Here is a 14,358-nt window from a genome sequence, read left to right as displayed (position 1 = left end):
TCTCCCATACCCCCAAACTTAAATCTAACATTGTCCTCAATGTTCTAAAGATGAAATTAAAAGCATGAACAAGGAGAAACTATTACCATTTGAAGCAAAAGAGATAAGGAAAGATATTACCGTGTTTCATGAGACTGGGTTACCTCCCAAGAAGTGCTAAGTTTAACGTCTTCAGCCAGACATAAGAAAGGATTAATTACCTCGTATCATAAAGTAATAGCCGAAATATCTGTGGGTCATCAAAACCAAATAGAGCTATCACAAGTAAAAGGAATCTGCAACATGCCAAGAAAATTAACAAATAAAGTGCACCCTTGTCTAGTTTCCTGTTTAAGACAACTACATCTAGCTGTGGTTCAGGTTCAGGCTCTATGAAAGGGTCTAGATAAAATATTTTCATGCGCTGGAATTCCTCAAAGCTAAGGTCCGGTTCAGGTATTAGAGTCTGGAAAAAATCAAGTAAAAACTTAAAAGCACATAATAATAACCTGAATAATTGTGGATCCTTAAAGTCAATCAGTTTTGACTCACACAGCTGACCACAATGAGAGTGGTGGTCTTCCTTAAACAAATGTGTCGACCCTAATCCCCTAAAGTAATTAGGTTTAGTCTCAAAGCTTAATAATTGACACATATGAAACTTATACGTTCCCACAATTGGTCGAAAAATATTTGGTGGGAAAACAAAGTCAATTTGGATATCATAGCCTGGGTAAACCACATCAACCAAAGGATGGGTTTCTAACAACTGAACTTCCTTATGGACATCACTAGGTTCAGGAAAACGTGTATGAAGATAATCTTGTAAAATGGTTGAGGCACATATGTCAAGTCCCAAGTGAGGGACCTTTCTAATAGTTAAAGCACATGGAGAATGATAATCACCCCCAAACTTAGAGTTTTCAGTGTCTCTAGAAAGACTAGTCACAAATTCCCTAATTTCAAGGTCATATGATTCCTGAAAATGGTCAATTGATTCTTCTAAGTCAGGTTCATCCTCACTCATCTCTACGAGTTCACTTTCTTTGTCTAATACTAATGTTTCTAAATCTCTAGACTCTAAAACAATATTCTCAGAAAAACTCGTTCCTCTAAACCAGTATTAGCTTCGTAATCAAAAGGAAATACTACATCGTCTAAAACGGGAGTATCTCTAGTCAAATCCTCGTCCTTTTGAATAGGTGAATAATTATTAAAATTATTTGGATTTGAACTAGAAACATTATCATTATTAAGATCAATTGGAGTAACAAATTCCTGATCACTATGCCTGCTTATTTCAAATTCTTCATCAACACTATCCTCATCATAATCATCATTATAATAACATGAAAATGGTTGAACCTCATCTAAACAAGTAGTGTTACTAATTTTATCCTCGTCATCTTGATTATGTGAATAACTATCTTCATTTTCAAAGGTACTATTGGAAACACTATATTGGAAATTAAGAGCAGTTATGTTCTGGGCCTCTAACAAAATATTTTGAGTCGACTCACATGACTTCCTGATTGAATCTAGGAAACAAAGTTCACTCGTTGCATTGCTTTCGTCCATAACTAAGTTATTCATTTCTGCTAAATTACATGTCGACTCAGCTAACTTACGTGTTGACTCTAGTAGAGAGGAATTTTGCTCGTATGACCGGTTGGCGTGTGGATAGTAATTGGGTTCACCATGGTATGGACCATAACCTTCAAAAGACTGATGTTCCCAACCATTATTCACACTATGGTCAAAGTAGTAACGTCCATTTTGAAACTGAGTCTGATATTCGTTGTATTGGCTATTGTAATACCAGTTCGACATTCTATTGCAGGGGTGTGAGTTGTCACACAAAATAAAACCCACTGACAGGGGATTCGTGGGTGGATAGAGTCTTACCTCCCGTACCATACGGGCGATGAACCGTTGAAGTCGACTCAGGCCACCGACTCCGATGTCAGTGTGCGAACCCGAGGGGCCGAGACAGTATCGTAACTGTCGTCCTTCCCTGCAAACAGTTGATATTTAATTTTGACCCTTCCTTAGGGTTTAAAAATAATGTCCAAGAATGTCCAAAAAGTCCAAAAATAAAAATGTCCAAAAAGGAATAGAAAAATTACAAAAATAACACCCTATTTACAGTTTCTAAAAATAAAACAAAATAACTATATACAAAATCTTCTTCTTCACTCCTTTCGGATTCCTCTTTTATTTCTTTCTTTGGCGATGCTTTCATTTTATAATATTTTTTCTTCCCTTGTAGCTTCGCTCCAAATCTGAAAAGAATCGAAAAATACCAAAACGCGTAAAAAAGAACAAAAAATAATAAAAATAAAAAGAAACCTAAAACAAATCTAAATACAAGTCCGCGTCGGCGGTGCCAAAAATTGATGTAGTTTTTCAAGTGGTAAATAAAGTTCGTTCAAAGACTTGTAAAGATTTGATTTCAGACTTAATACTAAAAAATATATGCAAAAGATGTCACAAATATCGAGAGGTACTGAGAGTTAAGATTCCACAAATTCTCATATTCATGTGGTTCAACTATCGATTCCAGACAATTATAACTCATAACATAATAAATATTGACTCTTTATTCTTTGCCAAGGTAGATTTTATAAAAGATTGATTGTAAATCACAAGCATGACGTATCAAAAATACTAAGACCAAGCATACACCATCAAACAAAATCACAATCAATTAAGAAAAATCATGAATCAATTTAAAATAGTGCAAAAGTCATAAAGGAATAAAATAGATTTACCACACGCGTAGAGAATGGCTTCCTCCGCCATCCTAGTGTTGGGTTTTACCTCTTCATGGTGAAAACATGCTCAAAATATTTATTCATGGCTCCAAAGTGTTTGAATAGAGTGAAAATACAAGAAAAAGATAAAACAGATCAACTGCAACGTTTATAAGCGTTACAGACTGACTGTTATAAAGGACTACAGAGAATATAAGACTGCCTTCTAAACGATACTTATTTGCTGCAGTAACTAAACTACACCTCTCTGCGACTGACTTAGGGCGTCAGTTCTTCTTCTTCTTCCCCCTCTTCCCTGAAAGTGCAGAAACGACTCTGCAACTTTCTTTCTCCGAGAAAAGACCTTTGTTGGCTCTCCCGTTCCTCTATAACTTCACCCCAAAGTCTCGACCCCTCTTCCAGGACTCGTACAAGCCTTTATATAGCTAACAGGTGCAAAACTATCTCGAGAAATATTTTTTTCTTCCAACGAAAGTCTTAGACTTTCTCACCTTTTCTTTCACCGGAATTCTCTCACACGCCTTCTGTTTTGTGTCAATCATTCCCTTTGAATCGACAGCTCCAAATCTAACAAAATATATTTTCTTTCACCTCACGTAACTTCTTAATATAAATCAACCAAAACTCCGGAAACTTCCTCATGCCCTGTTACATAAAGAATACATGTAAGCTGCTTTCTTTCCCATAGAAATCCGAGTACCAAGCCTGTTTCGATAAAACAGGGTACCATCTGTACGTGCCAACTCGAATGATTCTCGTCCAAAACAAAACCAGAAAAGACCGAGCATAATCCTCCTATGTTCTTTCCAAACTCGACTATATGGTCATTTTTAAACGAACCAAACACCCATGCTAACTCTTCTCAGCCTTAACAAGTCCATCCCAATAAAAATCTACGATTGAATCTAATTAAAACTCCTTCAAAATCGGTCCAGAAATCCGCAGATGGACAAGGTTGTTTTCCCGCCAAAACCATTTCAAATGGGGAGGACGATGGTGTCCCTTAACCTCTTATGGGGTGCCTTTATCAGTTGGGTGCCCTGGGGTGCAAATAGCAAGTGACTGCCCCTTAGTAAGTGAATGCCCCTTATCCAAATGAGGGTTTCCTTTAGCAACTGTCCTCCGGGATTCTCCGCACAACTTTTTGAGACGATTTTTCCACACATGTTTATTTCTCCAAAAACACCTACAAAGACACAAAAAGCCATAATAAATACAAAATCGAGCACTAACAATATATACAATTGAGATTATATCAGACACAAAAATGTGTCTATCACCACAGCAGGTAAGCTTCCATATCCTTGCCGACCCCCTTCATTGCCACCTTGGATACAAGACGACACCAAATCGTCCCAACAACAATAGGGCGAATGCTTTTGTCTAGTTTAAGAAGTGGTGTTAAGGGTGATGATGCAATGAACTCTGCAAGGTTAAGTGGGCATCTACCACTCAACCACAAATTGACCACCCTTGTTATTGCCGTGACTAAGTCAGCAGCAACAGTGGAACCTTCGCCACAAAACGCATCCAGCAAATGCTGTGTCCGAAGGCCATCCTTTCCACATGAGGTCCTTTTGATAAACGACTTAATACAACTTAAAACAGTCCCTTCTTCAGCAAGCAACGGTGTCTCAAGCAGCGGAATGGTTGGTTTGCGTGGAGGGGGCATGGTCAGATGTTTATCTTCAAGCGCCTTCAGTGTCTCCGCATTGTTTGGCGCCACCCCCGATGAACTGATGGCCTTCACTTCAGCCGTGAAGTGTCCATATGCCACTTTCCGTAAACAAATAGAAACATTAGTTAGCATGTTATCTGTCTCTTTAGCATCATCATCAATACCCTTAAAACTTCCAGTTCGTGGTATCCGTAAGACCTCATTAACAAGCTGTTGTGCTCCACCACTCTCACTCCAAGTCGCCAGTGCCTAAAGTATTTGTGTATGTTGATTGGCTTTTCGATTCCCTGACCTGCACTCTACTCTAACCTGTGGTCGGAAAACTCGCAGCGTACAGCGAGGAATTAACAACAAACGAACCCAGTTTTTAGTTAGATTAGGTTCTGCTGCAACCTTCAGAAGTGCAGCCTTGAAAGCGTGGGAAAAGGCCAGCCTACACCCTCTCGGGATACTCTTCACGGTGCGGATAGGATCTCGGAAGACTGCGTCTAACGTCTCGGCATTAAGATCTATGTCACTGTCCAGCTGAAGAGGAACATAGCCAGGCCGTGGTATCCCTATAATTATTTCAACTACCTCACCGACAACTGTCGCAGGCTTAACATCCATGTCTCCATGCTTGCACTCCCTACTCCAAGATTGCATACTCATGCAGTCAACACACAACCACTGCTTCAATGTTCGCAACGTATTCTCCAATCCAACAAACACATCTAAGTCACAACTGATGGCCTGCCGAATTGCATTATTCCTCTCCATGTTGCAAAAGTGCAATCTCTTCAGGTGGGGGATCAAACATGCAAATCCCTTACTCCCCATTCCCCCATCTGGACATCCATAAAAATTCTTGAAAAAGGGGCAAAGAAAAACACCTTTGCCAATATGCATCATTGAGACGAAACAATAAATAATTAAAGCACAACCATGGAAACCAGGGCGAAGAACAGGAAGTTCTTGCAGTGTACCAGGTCGTTCTCAAACACAGCCAAAAATGCAGTAAACTATACAACCAGAAAACTAAACAAAGAAAAACAAAGACAGATAAAGAAAAATAGCGAAACCTGATTTCACAAGGAGTGAAAACAACAAAAAAAAACCAAACACAGAAACCCCTACCACCCTAACCCATCGAGATGATGGTGATGGTGTTGGGAAGTTGAAGGAAGTGGTTTACCCGCGAGTTCCTTAGTGGTTTAGGGTTGTAGAAGTGGTTTAGGGTTGCAGAAGTGGTGGGAAGCTAGATTTTGAATTGTAATTTCTATTAGATTTAGTTTGATTATTAGTAGTTGGAATTGTAATTAGGATTGCTTAAATTATAAGAATTGTATAATTGGACATTGAGTATCGGACATTATTTTCTTTAAATTTTTTATGGTCAATTAATTTTTTTTCATGAAATCATGATAAAAATAAAATAAAATAAAAATAAAAATCTTCTTCACTCCTTTTGGACTCCTCTTTTCTTTCCTTCTTTGGCGATGCTTTCTTTTTATAGCACTTTTTCTTTCCTTTTAGCTTCGCTCTAAATCTGAAAAAGAATCAAAAAATACCAAAGGGGTAAAAGAGAACAAAAAATCTAAAAAATAAAAATAAAAAAATCTAAAACCTAAATACAAGTCCGCGTCGGCAGCGCCAAAAGTTGATGTAGTTTTTCAAGTGGTAAATAAAGTTCGTTCAAAGACTTGTAAAGATTTGGTTTCAGAATTTTAATAATAGAAAATATATACAGAAGATTTCACAATATCGAGAGGTAGTGAGACTCAGGATTGTACCAGTTCTCACATTCATGTGGTTCAACTAATAATTCTAGACATTTATAGCTCAAATAATAATAATTTATTGACTCTAATTCATTGCCGAAAGTAGATTTTGAAAGTAATGACTGTATATCTAAAGCATGAGACATCAAAACACGTAAGAAAGCATGACCCATCAATTAAAATCATAATCAGTCAATAAAAATCATAAGATACCATTAAAAATCAATGCAATAAGTCATAAAAGAATTAATAGAATTACCACATGCGTGAAGAATAGCTTCCTCCTTTGTCGCAATGTTGGGTTTAGCTCCTCATATCAAAAACACACTCAAATGATTGAATCATGACTCAAAAAGGTGTTTTATTGAAGAAAATAATATTACATCGGATTTGCAACAAATATAGATGTTACATAACCACTGTTATAGAGGAATAAGACTGTAGATGAACGATAGTTCTGTGGTGTAGCAGAACTGCGACTGTCTGTGTGCGTCAATGTTCTTCGTCTCCTTCTTCTTTAGCAGCAGCAGGGTACTTTCCTGTAACTCTGGATTCTCCCCCTCTGCAGCCTCCCTAAGCCTCCGTATCGACCCCAAACTCTCGACCACCCCTTTGTTAGGTTCCAGCCGACTATATATACACCACAACACCGATTAAATCCGAGAAAATCTTTTTGAAATATCTTTCTCCTTTTTAGCTTTCTTTGGCCATAATTCACGGATTTTATTTCCCTTTAATTCTCCTACGCGTCTGTTTGAGGGTAAAAACAGTTTCTGCTGATTTTAGTAATTTCGGGTGTGTGGGTGAGAAACGAATTTAAACCCTAAACAATGTACTGCAAGGGAGTACTTTAGATTCGAGAGATCAATCTGTACAAATCCGGCCTAAACCAAGAAATGGCCATTCCAGACTTGCTTCGGTCACAAAATGAAGGAGAAGGGTTGGTTTTGGGGAGGGAAGCGAAGAAAGTGTTGAGACCAGAATAGTTGATTCTGGAAGAGTAGTTGTTTCACGACTTGTATCAGAAAGTGGGAAGCTAACAGATGAAAAGCTAGCAAATGTTTTCTGAGTGTTGTATCCACCTGACCTGAACTTGTTGTTCGGTGGAAATAGGTAATGCCTATTTATACAAGTCGAAGTGAAACGTACTCTGGTCTCATTAAGAAATGAAAAACGGGTGAGTAAATGGGAGGAGGTGGTAACCGGTAACACTTGGAATTGATGTTCCATAAAAGAAAGCGTTTCACCATTACTCCCTGTATTTACTAACCGCCTCATCCTTATGACACTTTCTTATAACGAGCATAGTGTACGCCGCATGCTGTAAACCGCCAAACCTACCCAATGAGCATCCCCTAGTTTGTGACATGTGTTGATGTCTCGAGTGTTTTCGTGGAAAACATGTAGCATGTTGTTGTTGTCTGGCAAGTTGAGCTTGGGAGACTTGCCGGCTCGGTGGTGACCTTCAGCGGTCGAGATGTTGCATCTTAAGAGGAAGGTAGCCGTTGATTATTGTAACCTTTTGTTTGGTATCCAGTGGCATGAAAGTATGATCGTCCCAGTTTAGGCGCCGCCAAAAGTTAGGGTTTTGGATTTACTTAGGCGCAACCAATGTAGTTAATATCGGATATCGGTTCATCTCGGCCGCGACCGATACACTGGTACGATTTTATATCGGGGATATTATCGTTGAAATATCGGTCTAATATCGGTTCTAAATTTACGGATAAAATATAATAGATACCATCAATTTTATAAAAAAAACAAAAGAGTAACTTCAATAACTTTAAAGTTCAATACTTAAAAGGATAATTAAACAAGTTTAAAGTTCAAACCGGAAACAAGAGAGTAACTTCACCAACTTTAAAGTTTACAAACTAAAATGGTAACTAAACATAGATAATACAATTTTATTCTAAATAATAGATATCATCATCTTCAGTAGCTCCATTAGCTCCATCAAGTAGTCCATTATCAGTGTCTAACATCAATTGATCAGTATCATAGCCATCATATTCAGAATCGGTTGGGTAAGTAGACTTGCTTCGAGAGCTACACGCACCCCTACTATCAACTGGACGACTTTCTTCGCCAAGAATATCTTGAAAATCATCCAAAGTTACATTATCACCTTCTACAGCCAAGTCATGTAAGTTATGTGGATCCAACCATTCATCATTTTCATCATGCTCATCAAGAAAAATAGGGTCACGAGCTTTCCCATCATCATTATATTCTGCAATTTCTTTATAACGACGCTGCAATTTTTTGTTATATTGGATAAATACACTATCATTCAATTTTTGTTGTGTTATGCGATTCCGTTTCTTGGTGTGCAACTGAAATACAAAAAATAAGTAACTAAACTGATTGTTTCATGCATTCCAGTTTGTTGTGATAAGAACATACATTGTTGTTTCATGCATTGTTGAAATTTATGACTTTGCAAAGAACATAATGCAACTGTAAAGATAGAACAAGTAAGACTCACATTTTGAAATGTGCTCCAGTTTCGCTCACATGGGGAAGCAGAAGAAGTAAGACTCAATACCCTGATTGCAAATTTTTGTAGGTTTGGGACATCGATTCCTCCATATGTAATCCACCAATCATCTGTCATAAACATGAACAAAGTAGCTAATCAATACAAACCTATTTAACACAAACGTAACCAAATTTTAAACTTAAAGTACAGGAAAACTTACGAGGTTGATCTTTGTCTCTTCTTTTTTTGCAAGTCTGACTTCCTAGGATTCCATAAGCATCGCTGTACATTCTCAATTCAGTTGTTGCCATCTCAAGTTCATCTTCATTGGTTATAAGCTTTTCCATAGCTGTATGAAGTCCCCTTTTGATTTCTATGTACTTTGGACCATTATCCATCAAATGAGCTGGAATCTTATAGAATATGGAAGGATTTAGATAATAAGCCGCACAATGTAGAGGATGATTAAAGTTATTCTTCCATCTCTTATCAAAAACAGCCTTAACTATAACCCAAGTATCATTATCTTCAGCCAAATTCTTCTCAAGTTGATCCCTTGCTATTCTCATTGCCTCATAAAAAGAAGGCATTGTAGGTTTGCGTTCGATATCCACTAATCTTACTACCTTAACTAAAGGCTTTAGCACCCTACAAGAGTAATCGACATCTTCCCAAAATTTGATATTTGTAACAATTTTAAGTGCATTTACTCCCACATTTTCTCTTGCAAACCTAGTTTTTACCCACCTATCATTCACAAACACCATTTGCAGAGGAGTTTTATACTTTTAAAGACTCTCTAGTGTGTAATATTGAGTTGCAAATCTAGTTTTTGTAGACCTATGTAAGTCTGCACCAGTCAACTCCCTCATTAAGCTCAATACTTGAAAATGAGCATAAATATATGTAACTAGTCTCTTACCTAGTATGAAGGCTGTCTTGATTCTTGGAAGCTTGGAACCAAGTTCTTCTAGCATCAACTGAACACAATGAGCACCACAAGGAGTCCAAAATATATGTGGGTATTCAAGCATTAAGTCCTTCCCTGCCTTTTTGAAGTTAGAACCATTATCAGTAATGAACTGAACCACATTTTCTGCACCAACATCAACAATTACCTCCTTTACAAGCTTACGAATGAAATCAGCATCATTGGTTCTATCTGAGGCATCCACAGACTTCAAAAATACTGAACCTTTAGGACAATTCACCAAAAAGTTAATAAGATGTCTCTTTTTCCCATCCGTCCAACCATCTGACATGATAGAACATCCAAACCTCTTCCAATGTTCCCTAAAGGTATCAACGAACATCCTCATTTCTTCTAATCGGTCCTTGAAAAGATTGGTACGAATCTGATGGTAAGATGGGGGGGGGGGGCATAGCTAACATCAACAAAAAAATAAAATAAAAGTCAGCACATTATGCAATAGTCTGCAATAGTCGGCATATTATGCAATAGTCAACACATTATGCAATTCCAGACAACACAGATGTTATGAGATTTCTAAGAAGCATGTTATATCATTCACACATTTAACAAGCAACTAGTTCTGAATAAGCAAGCATCAATCAAGGAACAAGCAAGGAACTAGTTCATCAAGGAAAACAAGGTTTGAAAAAAATACCTTTCCCATAATCACCAATTGCAAAGATCATTTCTTTGAAACTTGGGCAACGAACGGTATTAAATGCCACTGAATTCTCAGTCATCCAAGATGATATGCATTTCCATGCTGTCTTTAATAACTTCTCTTTCACTGCACAGTTCCTTTCAGCGGTGACCTTTTGAGTTTTCTTGTGATCTGTCCTCATATATAAATCAATAGGACCTCTTGTATTACTTTGGGTTATTCGCTTTCTCTTCGTCTGATTTTGAACATGTAAATCAACACCACAACCACTGCCAACATTGCCATCAATTTCAACTTCTTGTTCCCCAACATCTGTGTCAACATCAGAGCCTTCATCAGAGTTGAATGTACGCTGGTACACTAAATCAATGTTAGCCCTATGAGCATTTTTGGTCTTCTTTACAGCAAACAACTGATTTACTTTGTTGATAACAGAAGTGGTTGCATTCGGACATGGTGAAGTATTCCCTGACTTTCCTACGAGATGCTCCTTAAGCCTTGTGATTCCACCACCACGGATTAATTTGTTACATAACAAACAGGTAATAATATTTGGATTTTCTGGGTCTTTGCGTTCACCCCATTCCCATGCCGGATCCCTAGCTTGCGTAGAAGAAGGCAATAAACCACATATATTGTTTGTGGTGTTTGCATTGGATGCACTAGAAGAATTCATAGCCATAACCTAAAACATAAATAGCTAATAAATCAACCAAAATAAAAAAAAACCAATAATAAAGAAGGTATATTAATAAGAATGAACCCTCAAAAATAAGTGGGTTTTGAAGATGTTGACGAATTTAATTAATCAAAGCAAAAAAAAAGACAATAATAATCAATAGTCTCTGAGATTTCAAAACCCTAACCTTCAATTAATCAATAGTCTCTGAGATTTTTAGATGAAAAACATCAGCTAATCAAAAGTTCCTTCCTTAGATTGGATTCTCAATGATGATATTTGAAGAACACGACTTGCTGAATCAGGTATTTGAAGAACACGATCTGTTTTTCACTTCATCTCCTCCACAGTTCCTTTCTTTTCTCTTCCACAGTTCGACTGAAAACAATCGAATGAAAATTTTAGGGATTTAACCTATACCGGAACTGAAAAACCAAGATTACCCTTACACTTTACACAAAATGACCGGTACCGGTTAATTTCGGAAAATATCGTTTCGTCCGTATCGGCCGATTTTATCGGGTAAATATCGTATCCCCGATATCCTTCATACCGTACCGTTCTAGACCGGTATCCGAAATTTCGGCGATATATCGGCCGATATGACCGATATTGACTACACTGGGCGCAACCAAACTAGGGCCAAAGGTTGCCATGTGTTAGCTGGTAACCTTGGACGGCTAAGATCCGCATCTTAGATGAAAAAGTGGTCGTTGATTGTCGCAGGCCTTCGTTTTAGTAGCCGCATAGGGAAGGCCGGCATGGTATGTCGCGGCAAGGTGGTTGGCATGCTATTGACACATGTGGCATGACATGCCTTGGCGCGGTTTGGCGGGGCCAAAACTAGGGTTTTGGGCCAAAGGTTACCATGCGTTGTTTGGCGACCTTGGATGGCTAGGATTTGCATCTAGGATGGAAGGGTGACCGTTAATCGTCGCACGCCTTCGTTTTGGTAGCCGCATGGGGAAGGCCAGCATGGTATGACGCGATAAGGTGGTTGGAATGCCATTGGCACATATGGCATGACATGCCTTGGCGCGGTTTGGCGTGGCCAAAACAAGGGTTTTCTGCCAAAGGTTACCATGCGTTGTTTGGCGACCTTGGACGGATAGGATTTGCATCTAGGATGGAAGGGTGGCCGTTGATCGTCGCACGCCTTCGTTTTGGTAGCTGCATGGGGAAGGCCGGCATGGTATGGCGCGGCAAGGTGGCTGGCATGCCATGCCTTGGCACAGTTTGGCGTGGTCAAAACTAGTGTTTTGGGCCAAAGGTTACAATGCGTTGTTTGGCGACCTTGGACGGCTAGGATTTGCATATAGGATGGAAGGGTGGCCGTTGATCGTCGCACGCCTTCGTTTTGGTAGCCGCATGGGGAAGGACGGAATGGTATGGGGCGGCAAGGTGATTGGCATGCCATTGGCACATGTGGCATGGCATGCCTTTGCGCGGTTTGGCGTGGCCAAAACTAGGGTTTTAGGCCAAAGGTTACCATGCGCTGTTTGGAGACCTTGGACGGCTAGGATTTGCATCTAGGATGGAAGGGTGGCCGTTGATCGTCGCATGCCTTCGTTTTGGTAGCCGCATAGGGAAGGCCGACATGGTGGGGCCAAGGACAATGGCGCGGATGTCTTGGCATAGTGGGGCCAAGGGTTTCGTACAGACGGCTTGGCATGGTGGGGCTAAGGCAAGGTGCGGTTGGCTTGGCATGGTGGAGCCAAGGGTTTGGCATGCCATTGGCGCATGGTGCGGCTAGCATGGTTGGGCCAAGGAAAGGGGCGGTTGGCTTGGAATGGTGGGGCCAAGGGTTTGGCATGCCATTGGCGCATGGTGCGGATAGCATGGTTGGCATGCCTTGGCGCGGTAGACGTGCGGCTAGCATGGTTGGCATGCCTTGGCGCGGAGATGTGGCTGGCATGGTTTGCCATTGGTACAGTGGTGTGGCTGGCATGGTTGGCATGCCTTGACGCGGAGATGTGGATGGCATGGTTTGCCATTGGCACAGTGGTGCGGTTGGCATGGAAATGTGGCTGGCATGGTTGGCATGCCTTGGCGCGGTAGCATGAGAATTAGGGTTTGGCATAGATGATGTCGGTCAATGTTAAGGGTTTCTGTCGTGGAACATGACACATAAAAATAAGGTACCCTGGTAATTCTTACGTAGGCATGATGATCGATTCAATAAATGTGCTAATGGTCATAGTGACGTCATGGCAGTTGTACGGTTTTACGATTTTAACCCTAAGCTAAAAACCACCATCAACATTAAGTCCCTTGCTTAGCTCGGAACAGGAGCATTGTTGCGAGGTAATCATAAGATGGTGACGGGGAAGGACAAAAATAGAAACGACAAGTCGTGGAAAGATGGTCAGGAAGGTTCGACTAACCTTTTTCGAGAGGTAAGGAGAGTCCATGATCCTCTTGTTTGGCAGCCTTGCGTGGATTCCATTCGTGGTGTAGACCATGAATTGGTGAGATGAAGATTGTCGGCTTAGTCGGGCTATGCATTACCTTGGATGGGTTAGGGAACATCATGACGCTGGCTTGGCGAGTTGTCGGTGTTGGTGCGGCAAGTCATGGCGCGGACGGCTTGGCATGGTGGGGCCAAGGTAATGGTGCAGTTTGGTGAGGAAAAGCTTGCGCGGACGGATTGGCATGTGGGGCGCGTTCCTGGTGAGGCAAGCATGGTGGACGTCTTGGCGTGGTGGGGCCAAGGCAATGGCGCGGACGGTCTTGGGTGATTGGTCTTCGCGGGCCCGGTTGCCTCTTTTCCTTACTTGACTCAAATAAGAAGTACTTTCCTTATTCAAACTCCCAAGTATCACGCCTATAAAAGGAGGTCCGACCTCTCCTTTTACTTCACACCTATATTTTTTTATTATGGCCGTGTGGTAACAATAAAGAGGACGAGCGAATCCCAGGTATGTCTTCCAACACTTCCTCTTTAACTTGCTTTTCTTGTTGTTTTTTTTTATGTTAGGGAAAATCCTAGCTATAGGCGTACCTTTTCATGAACTTGTAGAAATGTTGTCCTCTGCGTTGGTATTAATCCTAGCCGAAGGTATGCTTTGCACGAACTTGTAGTAACATTTAGGCGTGAACACCGTAGTGATGTTGGCCGCCTCAATTACCGTGCAAAGTAGGCATGCATGATCTGGTAATTGTCATTCCCTTCCCGCGAAAACCTAGCTTCTAGGGTTTACTCCTTTTTCCTGGTGTGACCGTGTGTATGGTTCCCGTGGTGGGGCGCGCCTCCTCGGCCGGGAGCAAATTTACCGCTGCAGGGTATGGTCTTCGCATGAGGTGGTGATGCAGGGTCTGTCAGTCCCCATTTCTTTGCCTATGCGCATTATGACTTTGAAACAAATTGTC

General features: G+C 40.4%; 1 protein-coding gene across 1 annotated transcript; it reads right to left on the bottom strand.

Moving 5' to 3' along the window:
- Positions 1-9,464: 9,464 nt before the first annotated feature.
- On the bottom strand, positions 9,465-10,992 carry LOC113324857. The gene is made up of 2 exons (XM_026573142.1): positions 10,305-10,992; positions 9,465-9,871 (listed from the first exon to the last, which is right to left on the bottom strand). The coding sequence occupies exons 1-2, from the start codon at positions 10,990-10,992 to the stop codon at positions 9,465-9,467; spliced, it is 1,095 nt and encodes a 364-aa protein (XP_026428927.1).
- Positions 10,993-14,358: the final 3,366 nt, after the last annotated feature.

This window comes from Papaver somniferum, chromosome 11 (genome assembly GCF_003573695.1).
Source record: "Papaver somniferum cultivar HN1 chromosome 11, ASM357369v1, whole genome shotgun sequence".
NCBI classification, from domain to species: domain Eukaryota; kingdom Viridiplantae; phylum Streptophyta; class Magnoliopsida; order Ranunculales; family Papaveraceae; genus Papaver; species Papaver somniferum.
The sequence above is the reverse complement of the archived record's forward strand: the minus strand, read 5'-3'. Positions and strand labels throughout refer to the sequence as shown.